At 38.2% G+C, this 21,254-nt stretch overlaps 1 protein-coding gene across 1 annotated transcript; it reads left to right on the forward strand.

Annotated features, from left to right (window-relative positions):
• Positions 1 to 2,412: 2,412 nt before the first annotated feature.
• Positions 2,413 to 17,931, forward strand: mpp4a (MAGUK p55 scaffold protein 4a; the record flags this gene model as incomplete). Its single annotated transcript, XM_081367385.1, has 18 exons — positions 2,413 to 2,467; positions 2,654 to 2,781; positions 2,932 to 3,009; positions 3,354 to 3,437; positions 3,534 to 3,665; positions 9,146 to 9,227; positions 9,953 to 10,038; positions 10,173 to 10,244; positions 12,358 to 12,554; positions 12,643 to 12,701; positions 14,353 to 14,370; positions 15,293 to 15,340; positions 15,432 to 15,605; positions 15,941 to 16,021; positions 16,962 to 17,055; positions 17,283 to 17,391; positions 17,486 to 17,620; positions 17,743 to 17,931. The coding sequence occupies 18 exons, from the start codon at positions 2,413 to 2,415 to the stop codon at positions 17,929 to 17,931; spliced, it is 1,821 nt and encodes a 606-aa protein (XP_081223511.1).
• Between the last annotated feature and the right edge of the window lie 3,323 nt (positions 17,932 to 21,254).

The following is a 21,254-nucleotide window of genomic DNA, read 5'->3' on the forward strand; positions in this document are numbered from 1 at the left end:
AAACAGAGTTAGTCACGTTACTGAAAAATGTAGACGCTACTTTTAACTTGTAAACAATCCTATAAAATCCGATAGATGCATCCCTATTATTAACCAGCTTCTGTTTGGGTTACTGATTCTATTGTGATTTTGCACATTACACAGGGTTGCTGTGTTTTTAAATACATTTGAAGTGTTGTGATGTTGGAGCAGAGATTGAACAATGCCATTGAAGCACTGACGTGTAAAGATGGCTTGCAGTAGTGAAGACATAATTGAAGTCAGATAATGTCGTGATGTATTTTAACTGTATTATAATCTGTGTAACTGAAACAACTGATATTCTGAAAGAAATGGTTTGCATTTCAGCATATAACAGTGCACTGACATGAAACACTTTATGAAATTTGATTTAGTTGTAATTTGATACACTCTTAAAGTGTACCAGAGTGAATTTATTTAGATATATTTAGAGCTTATGCACTGGAGTCTTGAGTAATATTTTATCAGTCCATGGCATTTTTACACTATGCAATAAGGGAATAATATTTAAAAATATTAGCAATATGCTTTACATTTTCAACTTCTTTAAAGAACAAACTGATCAAGCATTTGTGTGAAAATACTGTGTGTGTGTTTGTGTTTTCCTCTAAATGCATTTTTTGTACAGTACATTTGAACATGCACTGAAAAAGTTTTGCTGATATGTCACACAGCCTTAGTGTGAGATCTACAGTCGTGATCAACTGAAATGGGTTTTTAATGACAATTAATGTTTTTTCATTGAAAACCAACCAATTGTTGGCTGCTGCTGTTTATCATAAATTGGCTAAAATTTGTCTGATTAATCGCCCTACCCAATATTTCGGTCTGTCACTAGTTAGGTCATTGTCATCACTAGGCTGGTTGATAAAACATTTCTTATAAAGATCATAAATACGACATGAGCTTTACTGCTATACTTAGAAAGCCTGGTTTTGTTTTCAGAAGGTTACTGGTTTTGATGAATTACTTGCACTGTCATTGTTGATCTAATTATTACTGTCACCTTGAAAATGAGTTTGTTCAATGCATTTGAATTGAGTTCATATGAAAAAAAATGCATTCATATTTTTTAACAATTATCTGACGGACTACTTTAATAAATGTTGCATAATTGAGAGATGAAACTTATGTTGTGGTTTTCCTCTCTGTCACCTAGCTTATATAGTTATAAATTGATTACTTTTCAAAAATTGATACATTTTAATTTAAGACCATTATCATTGCATTTATCATTGGTTAATGTACCTTGTAGTTCCTGTGACCATTAGCAATGTGATGTCCTGGCTTTTTAGCTCTGACATTTTTTACTGTTAAAAAATGCACATTTCTTCATTAAATATGATTTGTTTTGTTTTTCCACTATCTATTTGCTATTTATTTAATTGCCATTTTTAAGTCCCTGGCATTGTCAAATGTGTCTATCTTTGTCTATTATGTAACGGTAATGTCAGGAGAAAATCTGTGTCACCGGCTGAGTTAAGTCTTGGATTTATGTGATGTTTTTCATGTCTTATTTTCCATTTTAGTTGTAAAGTTGGTTGGGCCGTATTGTGTATGTGTGAGTGTGTCTATCGAGCTCTAAAAGCAGGCGGAGATAAGAAGCTTTGAGTGGCAGGCGGTCCTATTGAAGTGCTCACCGAGAGAGGCCGGCCCCTCGCAGGATTAAGTGAGATAGAAAAGGATTACAATCTGAGTTTCCAGAGACATTTTATAGTAAAATCACATGCATGTTGGCAGGCCAGAAGCAGAAGATCACCTTGATATAAAGCTCAACTGACAAGATGCTCCATTGCCTCCTGGTCTCAACGTGGGATGTGGAAGTGACAGTGTGATTTGGAGGAAGACCGTGAGAGGAGTGTAAGAAGGTAAGTGTGGCATCATACTCTAATCTTCACATGACGGCCTCTTGACCTGCTTTCGTAATACCGAGTCACTCCAGTTCAGAGATCACAATCAATGTGAAATGTCATTCTTTAAATGAATTAAGTAAACACTTAATTTTCTAGATGACTTCAATTTGAGATGTTTTAATTCTATTGTTGTAGATAACTTTTGTAACAAATGACACTGACTGACTGACCATAATTGTTCATATCTCCAGAATAAAGTTTATATGGTAACTATGTTTTAAACTATGTTTAAGGGGCACTTAAAGGTGTTATGAATAAGTGATTAAAATGATAGGTCAAAGCTATAACCTAAAATGTTTATCTTTTTGCTTCTTTAAAACATTGCAGCTAACTAAGTGTGATGGTTCTGCCAGTTTTGCACTCATAATTCATGAGTTATCATTCTTATACAGAAATGCGGATTACTGTATACTTTTGTATTCTAGACATTGATTTGTTTCATAGGGCCGCACTGATCTGATGAACAGAGAAGCTTGTCATGCGGGAAACATTGGAGGAGGAGCCAATGACTCACCCTGGACATGAGGACAATGGTGCGCCTTGGTTGGCTCAACATCACTCTTAACTAGATTAAAAGAGTGTATCTGCATGCACAAATTATAGCAGCAAATCAAATACAACAGAATTTTGAAATTCATGCAAAATTTCAGACCTTTGAAAGCCACTTCACATTCTATATACATTTTTCATTCTTAGTTAAGTCTTGTTTTCTTTCTCAGATGAAGGTCTGGCTCAGATCTTGGCAGAAGTGGTAGAGGAAGTGAGACTGTCCATAGACAGAGATATTAATGGTGCTGATCTTCTGTACAGTCTCCTCCGTGCTCCCTGGCTCTATTCTCTTCTCAGGGTAAGATGCTCATTCAAACAGCTTTACACTAGATTTCCCCAATAAACAGTTATTAGACATTATACCAGGCAGATCATTGGACTCTGAAATGCTGTATCTATAGAGTTTGCAGCTGTTTTGCATGTGAAAGATTTGTTTTTACTCCCATAGGTATATGAGTGTCTGGTGCTGCACAGTCAAGATGCCCCAAGACCATACATGCCTTACTCCTCAAGACTATCTCAGGAGGTCAGTGTCTGCCTTTTATTACTGACTTGGCTTTAGAGGGATATTGAAAATCTATGATCCTTCCATGTCATATAAAACCTTCTAGAATTTACTGTGAAACCATTGATTTGAATGCTACAGTATATGTCTTCTAAAGCCTTACATGAGGGTGAGTATATGATGATTGAGCACTACAGAATATTAAAAGACATCTAGAGCCATTTGTGAGGTTAAGACGATGATTATTTGAGCACTATAGTATATTAAAAGTCTTCTAAGGCCATAGATGAGGGTGAGTAAATGATGAAAGTATTTTAATTTCCGGGTGAAGTAATCCTATCATCATCTATTCTCCTGTCCCACAGATTATGGCCAGTGTGCGAGGACTGGCTGCTCCCTCCTCTGAGGCACAGGAACTTTATATGTTGCTGAAATACCCTCATATGCAGGTTAGAGTCTTATTCAGGTTGCATTCATTGCAAATATGGTACATGTATTATTGTTAGGCCACTCTTTTTGACCATTTATTATGCATTTCTCCCCAGGCTTTGCTCTCTGCCCATGATTCTGTGGCTCAGAGGGACTATGGTCCAGTGTTGCCACCCCTTCCTGACAAACTGCCTGACAATGAGGAGCCCATGAGGATTGTTTGCCTTGTGAAGAACAAACAGCCTCTGGTGAGGATCAGATCATAAATAGCAATGCAATTTCAGATATGTTAGCGAACAGCTTAGCTGTAATCCCACTTAAATGTCCCTCGTCGTACTATAATGCAGTATCATGTAAAGTGTATGTGGCATTAAATGTATTTTGCCTCATTTATGGTATAGTCTAAGTATTGTATTGTTGTACTGTATTGTTACGTAATAATGGGCTTTTGAAACCTAATGAACTCAGATGTTTGAGTCTTATTTTAGTACATACATACAAATCCTACCAGTCCTACCCTTGATTTTGGACTTCACTGTGTTCATTCTTATGATGAATTCTGCTTATTTTACAGTGCAGTGTAGTGAAAGGAAAAGAGTCAGCACTTTATTTTACAGTGTCCTTGTTACGTTACATGTACTCACTATAGTAATAACAGTAATCTTTAAAAAATTACATGCAACCAACCCTAAACCAAACCCTAATCCTAACACTATAGTAAGTACATGTTGTCTATAAATATTATTCAGTACTTAAGGCAAATTCACACTGCACTGACAGACGGGTTTTGTTGGATCACTGTGTTACCCCTTTTTTTATCTATTGGCGTCTTTTAGAGCTTTTCAGAGTTTTTGAGCATGTTAAATCGGTGCTTGTCGTGTCGTGGGATGTCTGAGAAGTGACATACTATAATCTGGTAGTTGTCTGCGTCTGTCGGTGCAGTGTCAATTGGCCTTTAGAATAGATGTATATTTACACTGCAACAAGGACACTTTAAAATTAAGCGTGGGAGAAAGGTGTTCTTTGGAGATGTGGCTGAAATCAATTACTTTGTTCTTAAAGGGATAGTTCACTCAAAAATGAAAATGTTGTCATTACTTACTCACCCTCAAGTTGTTCCAGACCTGTATGAGTTTCTTTCTTCTGTTGAACACAAGTTATTTTAAAGAATGTAGGTAACCTGATAGTTGACGGCACCCATTGACTTCCATAGTTGGGAAAAAAGCTATGGAACTCAATGGGTGCCGTCAACTGTCTGGTTCATTTTTAGGTGAACTATCCTTTTAAATGCATGAATAATGACTTGAATAATGAATTTTAGCAAATAAAAGGAAAAAAAATATTTGTTCAACTGATTGTCCAACAAGCACAAGGATAGAGCAATGCTTTTAACTACCATATTTAAGATTAATATGCTATGGTGAGTCTATAAAACCAATATGACTAAAGTGTGGACATTATGAATGAAATCAAGAGGACTTCAGTATTAAAGGCACAATATGTAACTTTTTTGCTTTAAAAATAGCAAAAATCACTATATCTATGTTATATATTTTTTTTAGTTGTGTACTTACATTATCCCGACTGTTTCCAACAACTTTCAAACCAGGAGAAATTTGTAATTTAATTCGAGAAACGTCCCGTTTCTTTATTTCCGTTTTGTCGCCGCCAATGCCGTCATATCCGCGTTGTCCCTGGTTTCCGCTTGTACTGCCATGGTAACCAGAGCTATGAACCAGAGCCGTCTGATAGTAACCAAGGCGACAGACGTGGACAATGTAGTTCGCAATGTCTATTTGCACGCTGTTGTTGATTCGGTCAAACATTATGGACCATGGCAAGCAGACTTTGGATAAAAAAGGAGAACTAAAACGAGAATCTATATCAGCGCGGTGTTTTCGAGATGCCGAGAGCTCCCATAGACAGTATATAAACGAGAGCTCCACGTCCGAGACTTCGACCGCTCCTACATGTACTTTATTAAACAGGTGAGCACATTTACATAAAACTAATCAATGTTATATAGTTCAACAATGATAAAATGTTATAATATGATCTGTATGTTATTCTAATGTTGGTCTAGCTTACTGCTAGTCTCATACAGACAAACTAACACATACATTTAAACAGTCAAATGCAGTTTAGTGTGATAGTGTAATGTTAGACCAAGTGAAACAGCGCTGCGTTACCTCACAAGTTTAATTTGTCTAATAAACTGGCCTGTGAGTTGTAATTCTGCGTGTAGTTTGGTAGAATGAAATGTCCTTATTCCTTTTATATCCGCGGGACTCGCGTCGCGTGTGGAGCTGATAGCTGTCTCTTAGCAATCCCGAACTGCTTCATATCACAGTCATGATAAAAGCATCAATGTATTCAGTCATCCATAAACATTATTAGATCGGTCGGCTTGACGTTGACGACAAGATCCATAATTCTTAGCAAATGCTGCGTCATCAAACTACGCCTTTGTTATTGTAAGAGGTTAGCGACCCCTAGCGGCGAAAATAATTACATATTTTACGTTTAATAGTACTGTAAAATTGTTGTAATGTCCGTCCTGTTGCCAGAATGATTGTTTAGTGTACTGTAATGGATTATGTATTTCAACTCAAATCAATATTCCATGACCACGTTAGGGGTTGCACGACTACTGATTTCTGCTAGTCGATTTCTTATCAAAACAATACTCGAGTTACTCGACTACTCGTCGTTTATGCTACTGTAAATGAAAAGACATGAAATAGCTAGATCTTATCAATAAACATTTATTAATTCATAGCCTAATGCAACAATTACATAAGTAAACTCTCAAAACATTATAATTATGACATTTCATTTTTAAATTTTCATGTAACAGTCTATAGCCAAATAAATGGCCGTTCTTGCTTTTCATTTCAGACGTCTGCTTCTAGGGGCCGTCACATATCGCGTCTTTTCCGCGCTCAAGGTCGTCATTTCAAATGTAGGCGCGCGCTCATAATGAAAGCAACATGGTGCGCTAGTTTTTCCAAGCGGGTTTTTTCTTCTCATCTCCAGAAATATATCTAGTAGTAAAGCTAATGCAAGGGCTAGAAATCAATTAATCCTTTGTGGAATGATACTTCTTCGTCGTCATCATGGAGAGCGCAGTTTGTTTGCATAGCAACGACAGACGCCACGGGAGCGGGAGCGCGAGCGCTTGTAGGAGACAGCGGCACGGCCGCGCGCGCTTTCCACACGTTTTTAGACGCAATATGTGAACGGCCTCTTGCAGAGTTGGTCAATTACAATATTTTTGTCATCCTTGATGAAATACTTCCACACATCTGACGTGTGGTGTCTGTTGGTGACGTTCGCCATTTTTAATTCATTTATGGTTAATGGACGCTCGAGTAGTCGATTGTTTCCGACAGCGTCGACTAGTGGTTGAAGTAGTCGATCTATCGACTACTCGACTAGTCTATGCAAGCCCTAGACCACGTAATTATTTATTTGGTGAAAAGCAGTGTAACAAGTAGTATAACTGTGCATTACCCCATGTACATCTTGTTTATACTTGTTTGATCACCTAGGCTCAAATCTGCTTGATAAGAACTGTTTTTCTTCACTTAAGCTTTGAGTTTTATTTCGCATCCAATTTTTCACTTTTGTGGCAGATAGATACGTAATAGTTGGTATAATGTACGTACATCCAGGTGGTTGTTATTGCAAAATAAAGCCCTTTAGCCCTTTAAACAAGAAATGTAGCTTTAACTTCAGGTTTAAACCCTGCCTACATCCGGTTCCATCTAAATTAAGATACAGATCATTTTGTCATTGTAACAGATACAGATACATATACAGATAATGGCTTCGGTTCGGCACCTTAATGTGGTTTTACTTGACTTTTATTTGATCTATATTGTAAGATCCCCAAGCTTTTCCTGGTTTAATGTTGGTTGGTTAACACTTCCATCCTGTTCTCTCACTTATAAGAGTGTCAGAGAGGGAAAACCCAGTTACTGGAACAGCCTTAGGCGACTAACAGTGGAGAAACTGGCTTTAGCCAGGCGTTTCGGCTCAGGGGAACAAAGTCTCCTGGGGTCTGCAGGTGGCCTGTCGTCCTCCACAGGTCTGCTGTCCTCAGTACCCCCAGGACAGCCACACTTACTGCCCTGGTATCAGTCCACCGGGAGCTGCAACCTGTGCTGCCAAACTGCCCATCTCTCGGGAGGAGGTCTCAACCTGTCCGCTCCGGCCGTTTATGACTCTGTGATTATGGGTAAGGGTCATCATGTACTGATGGCCTGACGAGGCCAAACACTGTGTTACTCTTTTTAATTCTGAAACCAAATTAATCTATCCTGTTTTGTCCTTCATAACTTGAAGAGAACTGTACAGATGGACTAGTTGAAGATCAACAGCATCCACGCACAGCTTGTACCGCCTCATCTCTAGTGTACCCCCGCACATGCTGCCCATCTGGATGTGGCCTCCATTCCCAGACAGCCCCCTCCAGCCCTCTGCTTCAACGGCAGTACTCCATAGACACCACCCGCTCTTCTCATCCAGCTCCGGTGTTCACGAAGCAACAAAGCCTGGATGAGCTGAGGTCCACCATCCATACTGTTGCCAGCAGTATAGACCCTAGTACTAGTGACGCTCGAGATCTCAGGCAGAAGATGGTGGCGGTAACGGAGAGAATGACGGACAGCGTGGAGGAAAACGCCCAGGCGTTGAGTCTGTTGGTGGAAGTGGTGGACAAACTGCAGGGTCTTATTATCACCAGCAAGTCTCCAGAAGTGGCACATGCTTTCAGACCCCAACATGTCTCAAAAACAGCCTGCACCTACTCGCCCTGCCAGCCGATATTGCCAGCCAAGAAATCTTTCAGCAACACTCCCCGTGTCTCATCCTCCTTCTCGTCGTCTTCATCCTCAACCGCATCGTCGTTTTCCTCCTCGTCTCTCAGCTGTAGCATGGATGTTCCTCATGTAGCACCACAGTGCAACTCATTGTACAAGTCTTCATCAAACCAGACCAGAAACAGGTCTGTAACACCAGGAAGTAAAACCGGACAGACTTCCCTATCAAATGATTTGACCGCCTCCAGTCCAAATGATGACTGTGAAAAAATCCTTTGCCTCTCTAGCAAGAAGAAAAAGTCAAAGATGAGGAAATAAGAGTGACTATGTTCCCACTTCTCTCTCCTAACATTGCTCTTTGCTGAATTTGCTGGTTTTGATTTTACTGAATGGGGCGATGAAATTGTTCACTACAGTGGAACTACACAACGAACAGGCAATTACTTGATCTTGTTCTCATTTGTATCTCTTGTTCATCCCACCTACACTCAAGACCCATTGAACGATTCATTCATTTGTGTTTGTTAACATTGTTCAAGAGTACCAAGATTCCTTGCCTTCAGAGTAAACACTTAATTCTCACTTCATTCTTCATCTGAAGGTTATTTATCAATCCCACGTGTCTTTCCCTAAACTTCTGAAACTCTCAAGTTCCTTTTGACCTCCATCAAACTTTTAGTTTTGGTCAAGACAGGCATGTTTCTAATTGAGTTGACTGCATTCTGCAATCTCATTTCTGTAGTGTCCGTCTTTCTAATATTTCATCATAACGTGACCTCCATTGCACCCACAGCCTTCCTCCACTCATGTGAAGCTGTAACATCCTCTGTGTGAATCACCATGTGACACCTGCAGTCATTGACAACAAACTGGTTGACCATTCTTGTCTGTTTTTCCATTTTTAGGGGGCAACTATTAGGAAGGATGAGAAAACGGGGAACATCTTTATTGCAAGGGTGATACATGGAGGACTGGCAGATCGCAGTGGTGAGTAACCTTTTGGTAGTCGTACAATTTTTGTTCTTTGAGCTCATACTTAGCAAGAGTTGGTTCAAGTCAGATCATTTCTTCCTTACTGAGGCATACATCTGAGTGAAATGGATTATCAAAAAATAAAAAATGTAAGACAGGGACTTGGCTCTACCCATCGGTTGTTGATTGGATGGATGCAGATTTGAATGCAAGCTTGCAGTCGATTGTAAGAAACAGGCGGAGTTTAAGTTGACTAAATGATTTGGTCCAATGTTGACTAAATGAGAAGTCCAGCATAGTTTACATCAAGTTGTTTAAGAATTATGAGGTCAGAATTTTTTTTATTTAAACACATGGAAACATAACAGCATGGATGAATTGTTTACAATAAGATAATTGAAAAATATATATATTTTCTTTTCACGCCTACTTTAAAGGTGAAGTGTGTATTTCTGAGCCATTAGTGAAACCAAACTTAAAGGAATAGTTCACTTTAAAATTAAAATTCTGGCATCATTTTCTCACCCTCAAGTTGTTTCAAACCTGTATAAATTTCTTTCTTCTGCTTAACACATAAGAAGATATTTTGAAGAGTTTTCAGAATTTTCATTTTGAAGTGAACTAATCCTTTAAAACAAACGTGTCATTTTGATGTTGTATGAAAGTATTAGACTCTAATAGTAGACTCTAATAATAGTCTCGTGTGTGTGCGTGTGCGTGTGCGCACACTTGTCTTTTAGGACTTCTTCATCCTGGTGACAAGCTGGTGGAAGTGAATGGACAGAAAGTGCAAGGACTGCAGCCCGAGCACGTCATTCAGATTCTGGTAAACTCAAATCTTCTTTTGTGTTTCTTATAACCTTCCCCACTCTCCCCCATTACAGAATATCTAAGACTTTCAAACCATTCTTACTCTTACAATGATCGTGTCCATTCATGCAGTGTTCCACACTTTCACAGGTGAGATCTCAGAGAAATATTCATTTTAAAGTGATCCCTAATTCACCACAACCCATCAACAGCCGAGCAACAGTAAGTGCACTGTAAATATTTGCATAAAACATTAACTCCCCAAAATGTCAGTATTATTTTTAATAAATATATTTATAATATTAAACAAATATATAAAATTAAATTCACTACTAGTCAAAAGTTTGGAATTATTACAATTTTGATGTCTGTTATGTTCACCAAGGCTGCATTTATTTGATCAAAAAGACAAGACAATTTAAAATGACTGTTGTCTATTTTAATATATTTTAAATATTTTTATTTAGCGTAGCTAGCGAAAGCGGTCATAAAGGGATTGTAAAAGGTTTTTTTTTTTTTTTTTTTTTTTCGTCACCTTACTGAATTTTTCGTCAACGATACCAGGGACACCGAAGCACCGGGGAACATGAAATTTGGTGGGCATGTAGCCCCACTAGACTTCTACGGAAAAATTTCGTTTGGTCCCCGGGGGCCACTCCCCCCCCCGCGCTGGGCCCCCCCAAAACCAAAAAAATGCAGTTTTTCCTAAATAACTACCTGAACCGTGGCACCGAGGATGAAGAAATTTTTATGGTATGTTGGTCTACTAGACTTTTACGGAAAAATTTCGTTTGGTCCCCGGGGGCCACTTCCCCCCCCCCGCGCTGGGGCCCCCGTAAATTTTTCGTCAACGATACCAGGGACACCGAAGCACCGGGGAACATGAAATTTTGTGGGCATGTAGCCCCACTACACTTCTACGGAAAAATTTCGTTTGGTCCCCGGGGGCCACTCCCCCCCCACGCTGGGTCCCCCCAAACCCAAAAAAATGCAGTTTTTCCTAAATAACTACCTGAACCGTGGCACCGAGGATGAAGAAATTTTTATGGTATGTTGCTCTTAAGGGCCCACATCAACCTAGCCCATAATCACTCATTTGTGATTTGCGCCCCTCCCATAAAAAATGAAAATGCAATATTATTCTGCTTTAATCGCCCCTATCTTCAGTGGAGATGTTCAGAACTGCACCATATTTCATGTGTATGATTAACTTGACATCTTCTGGGGGTATCCTCTACTAAGTTTCGTAGAATTTCATCCATGGGGGGGTATAAAATAAATTCATTTATGTGCACATTTAGTGACTGTACACTCATCGGCCTGTAGATGGTGCTGTTGAGCGAAGGGTTGCTGGTTTAGGATGATACTGTCACACAAATGCAAGCATGCACACACACTGACATCCACACGCACAGACACACACCCATACAAATCCACATGCACAGACACACACACACAAACACACACGCGCACACATACATACACGCACAGACACACACACACACACACACACACACACACACACACACACAGACACACACATACACATACACATACACACACACACACACACACACACACACACACACACACACACACACACACACACACACACACACACACACACACACACACACACACAGACAGACATGCACATACTACTACTTTTTTTAGGTATATACATAAACACGCAATACAGCCAAATTACTCCACGTCATTTATTTTTGTGGAAAGCCAGTGCAGGCCTGAGCGGCGGTCATATTTTGTACCGCGATGCGGTACATCTAGTTTAAAAATAAATTAATACTTTTATTCAGCAATGATCCATTAAATTCATCAAAGTGACAGTAAAAACATATATAATGTTTCAAAAGATTTATATTTCAAATACATGTTGCTCATTGAACTTTCTATTAATCAAAGAATCCCCCCAAAAATGCAACTATTTCCACAAAAATATCAAGCAGCAAAAATGTTTTTAACATTTATAATAATAAGAACAGTTATTAATAACTGAGCACCAAATCAACATAGTAGAATGATTTATGGAGGACAATGAGACACTGAAGACTGGAGTAATGATGCTGAAAATTCAGCTTTACCATCACAGAAATAACATTTTAAAAGATATTCAAAGATGATGAGCATAAGAGAGTTTTTTCCAAAAACATTTAAAAAAAATCTTAATTATTCCAAACTTTTGACTGGCATTGTAATGCATTTAATAAATACTCACTATATACAGTATAGTGAGTTCCCTTTCTGTGTTAAAAATATGGCTTATTAAAAAAGTATAAAACAAATGTATGAAGTGATAATCTCTGTCTCCCATTAGCTGTATGTGAGAGCCATGGTGGATTACAGTCCTCTGCAGGACCCTGCGATCCCCTGCCCAGATGCAGGAATGGCCTTCAGTAAAGGAGACTTGCTGGAGATTGTAGACCAGAGGGACATCCGATGGTGGCAGGCCAGAAAACTCCACAGTGCCTCATTGTGTTGCGGCCTCATCCCCTCCACTAACCAGTTCAGATCGTCAGTTTGGAATTTTGCCAAAGTTCTTTCAAATTGATGTCATTGATCAATGTTAGCAAGATTAAAGTTTTATTTCCTTTTTTTGCAGTAAGCAAAGGGAGTTGTGGTGGTCCCAACCTTATCAAGCTCACACCTGCATCAGACCCTGTACGTAAATAACAGACACACACACACACACACACACACACACGCACACACACACACACACACACACACATATATATGTATGAACTTCTGTGCTCTCTTTAAGATGTTGGTTGGCATCATAAGCCTCTTATCCCTGCCCTCTCTTCACCCTGATCTAATTACTGTAAAGAAGCTTGAAAGTGAGCTTTTCTTGGCATGATCCTTCCTTCATGACGATTGACTAGTCCTGTCCTCCTTACGCTCAACAATTAAGGAGAATTAAGAAGTATTAGATGCTATTATTTCTAAACACCAGATGTTAGGACAACAAGTGTTTTGCACAGTAGCTGACCCCAGAGGAAGTTGACCCCAGAGGAAGTAAATAGTATGAAAGAATGGTATGATGCACTAATAGTGGTCTTTTCATATGATTACCCACCATGTTGCATTCATATTATTAATACACAATCTTTCTTTATTAAGTCTAATTCTTTGTCGTTTTCTTTTATTTGACATCTAAAGTGAGTGCGGGTGATGTTGGTATGTATCTTTTTCTGTCTTTCCCTTTGTCTTTTTTTGTGTTATGTTTATAGTGTGTTTTAATTTATAGTCAAGAGTTTACCATGTGTTCAATATTTAATATACTTTAAGCTTTTGAAATATGATGCATACTGTATGTCACTGATATTGCTATAAAGATAAAATCTTCACTATTGAGTACACAGTTTGCATGTTCCATATGTGATGGATTTCTGCATGAAACAGAATATCCAACAAGAAAAAATCAAGGGTGTTGCTTGTTTCTATTTATTGGAAATTGATTGGATTGAGAAATGGATGTGCATGAAGTACAGGGTTTGGACAATGAAACTTAAACACTGGCATATATATGCACGGCCTGGTGGCCAATCTTCACTGATTTTACATTCTATTAGTAAGAGCAGAGTGTGAAGGTTGAATTAGCAGAGCAATAAAATAGCTGTACATAAAATATTACAATCCACACAACATAATGGGAGACATTTCAGAGTTCAAAAAAGGACAAATTGTAAGTACGTGTCTCGCTGACTCATCTGTGACCAGGACAGCAAGTCTTTGTGGTGTATGAGGAGTTATGGTATGCAGGGCAATGTTGGCCTACCACCTGCCACGTAGGACGAACCACTAATAAATTAGTTTTAGTTTCATTTTCCCAACCCCTGTAAATAGGACCAGTAGTGATTTCATGTTAATTATATTGGTTAACCACATGTAAACATTTGTATTAACTGTGTAGTGCTGGGTGAGTGTGTTGAGAGTAACTCTCTTTGTTTTAAAGGAGAAGAGGAGGTAACAGATGAGATCAAATACATTGAAACAGGTGATTATCTTAATTTATTTAACTCATTATGCTGTGTGGAAATATATGAAAGCCCATTTCTGCCTTGGAATAAAAAATAAAAACTTTCATTGCGACTTTTACATTACGTTTACATTTCAGAATTCTGAGCACAAAACTCTGAATTGTAAACTTGCAATTCTGAGAAATAACTAAGAATTGCTATGTTAACTCTAAATTGTTATCGCAAGAAATAAAGTTAGATTTTTTTATATAAATAGCAATTGTTATAGTAAATATGGGCTGTATGAACAATTTTAGCACAATTTTCATTTCATTTATTTGTTTTTACAGATGAAGATTTTGAGTTCGGTAGGTAAGTCTTTTCTGAGGAAAGAGCATTTCATTAAATAAGACAATGGCTACTCTTTGTTTTGATGGTCCACTTTAGACATTCTACTTACTATATATAAGTAATTTTGCAACTACATGTCAACTAGACTTGCGTAGCCAGACCTTCAGACTGACAACAGAAGGTCTGGACTCTGGACTTCATTGGCCAAGAGGACGTCTGACCGACATGTAAAGCAACCAATCACAGTTCGTTTTGTTCCGTGTCATGTTTAGTGGCGTGAAAATTTAAAGTGCCTACGGTAACAAACCGACATGCATCTAATACATTATGAATCATTTATATATTCGTGTCGCATAATAAAAGAATGCGACACGCGTATCCTGGAACTCCTGTAGAACTCAACCAATCAGATGACGACTTTAAAACTCCTGAAGTGTTTCCCATTTTGTGTGCCTTATGCATCAAACGTCTGACAGCTGAGACTACATGTCAACTTACTCTCATTAATTTGCAACTACATGCCAACTAACTCTCATTTGAGTTTTAGTAGACTGTTGTTAAGTTGACATGTAGTTGCAAAGTTACTTATAGTCAGTAGAATGTCTGTTGGAGGACCATCACGATAAAGTGTTAGCAGATATTTAGCATACAGTCTACTGATACTCTAATGACTGTTAGTTGACATATGTAGTTGCAAAGTTACTTATAGTTAGTAGAATGTCTAAAGTGGAGTGTTACCTTTTAAGGGGGTTGTGTCTACCATGAAATTTACCATGCATAATACATATTTATTTACTGACATTGGCAGTAGTTGATAAAACTGACAAATAATGAAATGTGCTTATGATGAAATCACCTTTCTATGATCTCTGATTTGTTATTATGACGTGTAGTCCTTCTCTTTTGTCTTTTCATTGATCAACTGTATGTTTTGTCCAGTTTCAGAGGAGGGTGAGAATGGTGAACACATGCAGGGCTTATACATAGGTATGAAATCTAAATGAATGTACATGGTAAATTTCCATTTTGGATCATATAAACCCATACACATATATGAAAAGTGAATTGTTTGAATCAGCGGGGTTCCGGCACAGTCTGCGTGTGTGGAGGAGGAAATCGTACCTTAGACGAAAGCCGTCGTGTTATTCCTGCGGAGTCGGCATCTGCCATGACACTTCAGCCAACCTCTATGAAGAGGTGGTCCACTACCAGCGCCACATAGACGATCCCCCTCGTCTCATTGTGCTCATTGGTAGGACCCCCTAAGTTATACACGTCTTGACAGTCATACCTATAGATGAACTGACAATAACTATCATTTGGGATTGATTGATCAGAGTTTGACCCATTAATGCCTTAATGCAGGGGTGTCAAACTCAGTTCCTGGAGGGCCACGGCCCTGCTGAGTTTAGCTTCAACCCTAATTAAACACACCTGATCCAGCTAATCAAGGTCTTCAGGATTACTTCCAGGAAAACTTCCAGGCTGGTGTTTTGGAGCAGGTTGGAGCTAAACTCTGCAGGACAGTGGCCCTCCAAGGCCGGAGTTTTATACATGTGCCTTAATGCTTTTCCATGTTTTCCACAGGTCCATCAGGAGTTGGTGTAAATGAATTACGCAGGAGGCTAATCAAAATCAACCCTAATACGTACCAGGGACCAATATCTCGTATGTGGCCTATTTGGTCCCTTTAATCTATGACTTAAAGGTGTTCTAAACAAGTTTTTGGGAATATCATGCAAATAATGTCCCTACTACCCTCAAATATCACTGAGATGTCAAAATAAAAACTGTGGCTGCCATTATTTTAAAGGGGTCATGAATCGACTCAAAACTCCTGTATCAATCAATGAAGCTGTCAACGCTGCACAATGGACCTCTTATTTACATTGTGTTGCACTGTGCTGGATATGATAAAATTGAGTTGCAATGGCAAAGATCAGACTTGACTGATCGATTACAATGCTCAGTGCTGAAACCTATTATGCAATGGGAATAGATCTAAATTTAATGTTGTAATAAACACTTTTGATAATTAGTTTCGGCAGATGTAATAGTAAAAACTGTAAAAGTTAAGTTTATTCGTCACACAGCATTTCATGTCGTATACCACATCTCATTTTGGTGAAAATAGTAGGTCATTGGGTATTCCATGCATATAGAAAGTTTGCATACTGTGTATTCACAGTAAACATATATTGCAGAAATACAAAGAGCAGTACGCTAATCTAAACGTATAGGCTGAATCCGAAATTGCCCCCTAAACCTTCATTCACTAGAAGCTCACTTGAAGGAGTGAATGAAAAGGAGTGCACGAATTCGGACATTCGTTGCGTCTACATCGGTTGTACACTCGTTATTGCAGTGCAATGTGGGATTGAATAAGTGCACTCAATAACGTCCACTATGGTTTCGGACACCACTACAAATGGCTGTCCCCTCAAATAAAGCCCTATTTGAGGGTATAGGGGGCGATTTCGGATTCAGCCATAGTTTGGAGGGCTGGGTTTTGGAGAGAGGCCACGTGATCGCCTGAAATTGCTTACAGCACCTTGCATTATTTAACAAAACAGTCTGAAGTTACAACATGTCTCTTGTTTTTCTCCAGACACAACACGGCCCCAAAATATGGGTGAGAAGAATGGCCGTGAATATCACTTTGTGCCCAAGGAAATGTTTGCGTACATGGTGGTTAATAACAAGTAATCGGATCTTTTATGTTTTAAATACTTTAAAAAACACATGTAATTGTTCATCTGGTCTTGTGATTTAACTTTTTGTGTGTGTGTGTGTGTGTGTGTGTGTGTGTGTGTGTGTGTGTGTGTGTGTGTGTGTGTGTGTGTGTGTGTGTGTGTGTGTGTGTGTGTGTGTGTGTGTGTGTGTGTGTGTGTGTGTGTGTGTGTGTGTGTGTGTTTTTAACTATGTCAAGATTCCTTGAGTATGGAGAGGATAATGGACACATGTACGGCACCAGCTTAGACTCAGTCAAAGATGTTTTGGACAATGGGAAAATATGTGTTATTGACCTTGAACCTAATGTAAGTGTCATTTATTTATCAAAACCAAACTTATGTTTTTGTCATTAGTAAGGTTGCTAACAGTAATGCACATGCATGTCTCTGTTTATTCCAGTGCATAAATTCAGTCAGAACCAAGAAGCTGATGCCCTACATCATATATGTGCGGCCTCCGTCCCCTGAATGCATGAGGCAAACAAGAAAAGACCCGCATTTTCTTGCCAACAGCTACATTAAGAGATGCTTTCAGGTAAGATTTCTTGTGGTACATTTCTTTCTGATAACAGATCGATGAGCTGCTACGTACAGAAGGAAAAGAGTGTGTTCATGCATTTTGATTGTAATGCAACATTTTCCTCCTGGTTTTCTCAGGATAAAGACTTTGAGGAGATCGAGGAAGCAAGCAGGGCCATGGAGGGCAAGTACCGTCAGTTCTTTGACTGCGTGATTGTGAACGATGATCTGCAAGATTCATGCATGGATCTGTTCACAGCTATACAGCATGCTCAAGAGGAACCACAATGGGTTCCTGCCAGCTGGGTTGTTCCTGTTCATCCATGACACACATTAGAACAAAGCAGGGAATTTTTTAATCGTTATAACGAATGTAAAATAACTGAATTTCAAAAAAGCAAATGCCTTTTGTGTGTAGTTTACTGTAGTCCTTGAGTAAAATCCTGTTGGTCACCAGTAATAATTTGGATTATTGCGGTAAACACACATTTAGGCCTTAAAGGGATAGTTCACTTTGAAAATAAATTTTGGTATGTTTTAGCTTACCTCAAGGGCATCCAAGATGTAGGTGTCTTTTTTTCCGCAGTAGTTTCAATTTGGATATTTTTAGGTCAAAGTCAAACCGTTCTTGTCTGTCAGTCATTTCATGCAGGTCTACGGTCACTGTCTCAAAACACAAGCACAAAGTCCAAATTAAAACAATTCCCCATCGTAAGTACACATTGATGGCCTAAGACACGAAACGAGCGGTTTGTGTGAGAAAACGAACAGTATTTATATCGTTTTTACCTCTTGAAAACAGCACACGTCCAAATGATCTGACGGCGCGGGCGGGTATAGATATATACACTAGATGTCGCCTTGGCTACGGTTTCGTTCCAATGAACTGCAGTAGCGAAGGCGACATCTAGTGTATACCCGCCCGCGCCGTCAGATCATTTGGACGTGTGCTGTTTTCAAGAGATAACAACGATATAAATACTGTTCGTTTTCTCACACAAACCGCTCGTTTCGTGTCTTAGGCCATCAATGTGTACTTATGATGGGGAATTGTTTAATTTGGACGATGGGGAATTGTTTTAATTTGGACTCTGTGCTTGTGTTTTGAGACAGTGACCGTAGACCTGCATGAAATGACTGACAGACAAGAACGGTTTGACTTAAAAATATCAAAATTGAAACTACTGCGGAAACAAAGGCACCTACATCTTGGATGCCCTTGAGGTAAGCTAAAACATCAAAAATGAATTTCAAAGTGAACTATCCCTTTAATGGTTTCACTAGATCTAAATGGTATCTATCTTGAGATCTATAGGTTTATTCTGGCGATTTAAACTGTTTACACTGGTGTAGAAGAACTTAAAAAAAGTGTTAGCTACATGAAGAAATGCAAATGCAATTAATTTTTGTCTAACAAGAACAGTCACATGTGGTTGTTTCTAAGTTTCTCCAACTTTATTTTATATCTAGATTAATCATTTAGCATTTTCCAGTAAACATTTTGTGGTGTGGTAGAATATGTCTTTATTTATAAACAGAAGCCTTGTTTAAAACTACTGGATGGAGAAAAAGATTTTGTTTTTGATGTTTTAAAGAATATACCAAAAGACATTTTAACTCATTTTAGAGATATGTATGAATCTGCTCTTCTTTTATTTACTTGGCGGCTTTTTTTATCATTCAAATTTGGCTGGGTGGCTAATAACACATTTTTCTGTGGTGTGACAAACTCAGACAGCGACTTTAAGCATTTCTTATCATGTTATTATTAGGCTATACCTATTTTGTTGGCATGTCATCCTAACAATTTTACATGTTGAGGAAAATGTAAAAATGTAATCTCTTTTCAAAAATAAATCCATTTTAAAAATGAACACTGAGAGTGTACTTATTTGTTTCGATCACTTTGTGTAGCCTATGTGTTTTATTGTACGAATTAATTGAACATGCTGGATAAATGAGTATGATGTAACAGTTGTAGTGACTAATGTGTGTATATAAGAGGTTTTGTCACAGTGTGTGTGTGTGGTTGTCTCAGGGTGTCCCACTCACCGATCTATGCCACAATAATTCCCTCCTTGGCCGATGCGCGTCTGTGAGGATTAAACCCAGGATTAGACAGCCTGACGACACATCCAAGACTCTTCTCCTCCTCTCACACCAACAGCTCCTGCACCACGACTACAGCCAGAGAAGAATGGGAAGAAAACAAACAGTAAGTTATGCCACCGACGATTATAGCAGGTCCTACCATCAGTCATTATGACAAGCAGACTGAGCTTTGATTGATATGTGAACATGATAAGGACAAAGAGTACTGGATAACGTGTCTCGTGCTCCGTGCTGAGCCTTATTCTAAACTAATGTGTGTAAAATTCGTCTTTCTTTACGTTGATTATAAGAGCAAGATGTGTAGGATTTATTTTTTAATTAGTAGGTTTTAATAGTAGCATAGAAATCTGTCAGAATTAGTTGAATGGTCTGTTTACTTTTACACATGATGGACTTCAACGACAGTCCCATTTAACTTCCTATTCTTTAACAAATCCTGAGTCATTTGTTAACTGGGCTCTTGTGTATTTAATATGTGGCTGATGTGTTTACATACTGATGTGTTTACATCGTGTGACCTGCTTATAATGTGGTATAATTAGACATTGCGCTGAATTGTGATTACAAATCACCTGTTGAACTTGCATTGTCTGGATGTTGTACTTCAACGTGTTGAAGATTTAACTGTAACATAGCCTATAGTGTGTGTGTGTGTGGAGAGAGAGAATGAATGAGGCATATATATATATATATATATATATATATATATATATATATATATATATAGAGAGAGAGAGAGAGAGAGAGAGAGAGAGAGAGAGAGATGCAAATAGTATTTTTTATATTTTTTGAGACATTGATGTAATTTTTTCCTATCATTTTATTTATTTTAATTATTCATTTTATTATCGAGAGAGAGAGAGACCTATCTATTTTTTATTTATTTATAATATTTATTATTTGAATTAATAATTGGATTGTATTATTAATTCATATTATTTGGATCATAATATTTTATTGTGATTTCCAGATAGCACACATATGTCTCCAATATATCTGTTAAAGAGCAGTTCATATGAAAAGTATCTGCTGTGTGCAAACATCTAAAAGTCTAAACATCTATAAAAAGTCAGTTTTACATACATTCTAAATCATAAACATCTTGAAGATGTTTTCTGAATGTCTATTTAACATCTGACAGGAAATGTCTTAGAGACGTATTGCAGATGAGCAAACACTCTTAAAAATAATAATAATAATAATAATAATACATCTTGCAGATGAAAACACGCACATCAAATTAATGTCTCCGAAATGTACGTGTGCTATCAGCGAGCTTTAGTGTCATTGACTTGCTAACTGGTTAAAAGTGTGAGCTTAAGTCAGGCATAAAGAAGCAGTTCAGTGTTGTTTACCTAATTGGCCTCATAATCTTCTCTCAGTAAAGAGCTATATCCAGCATGAGGCTAATTTAAAGGAACATGCTCACTGTTTGCTCACACTTCAGTTGGAAGAAAGTGAAATGAGTCTCATATTCTTCATTTTGTTTCCATTCAGTCCTGATTTTCGGGTCTGTCACGTCAAGACACCAGAGGTCA

This window comes from Scardinius erythrophthalmus (genome assembly GCF_964197995.2).
Source record: "Scardinius erythrophthalmus genome assembly, chromosome: 6".
Lineage (NCBI taxonomy): Eukaryota > Metazoa > Chordata > Actinopteri > Cypriniformes > Leuciscidae > Scardinius > Scardinius erythrophthalmus.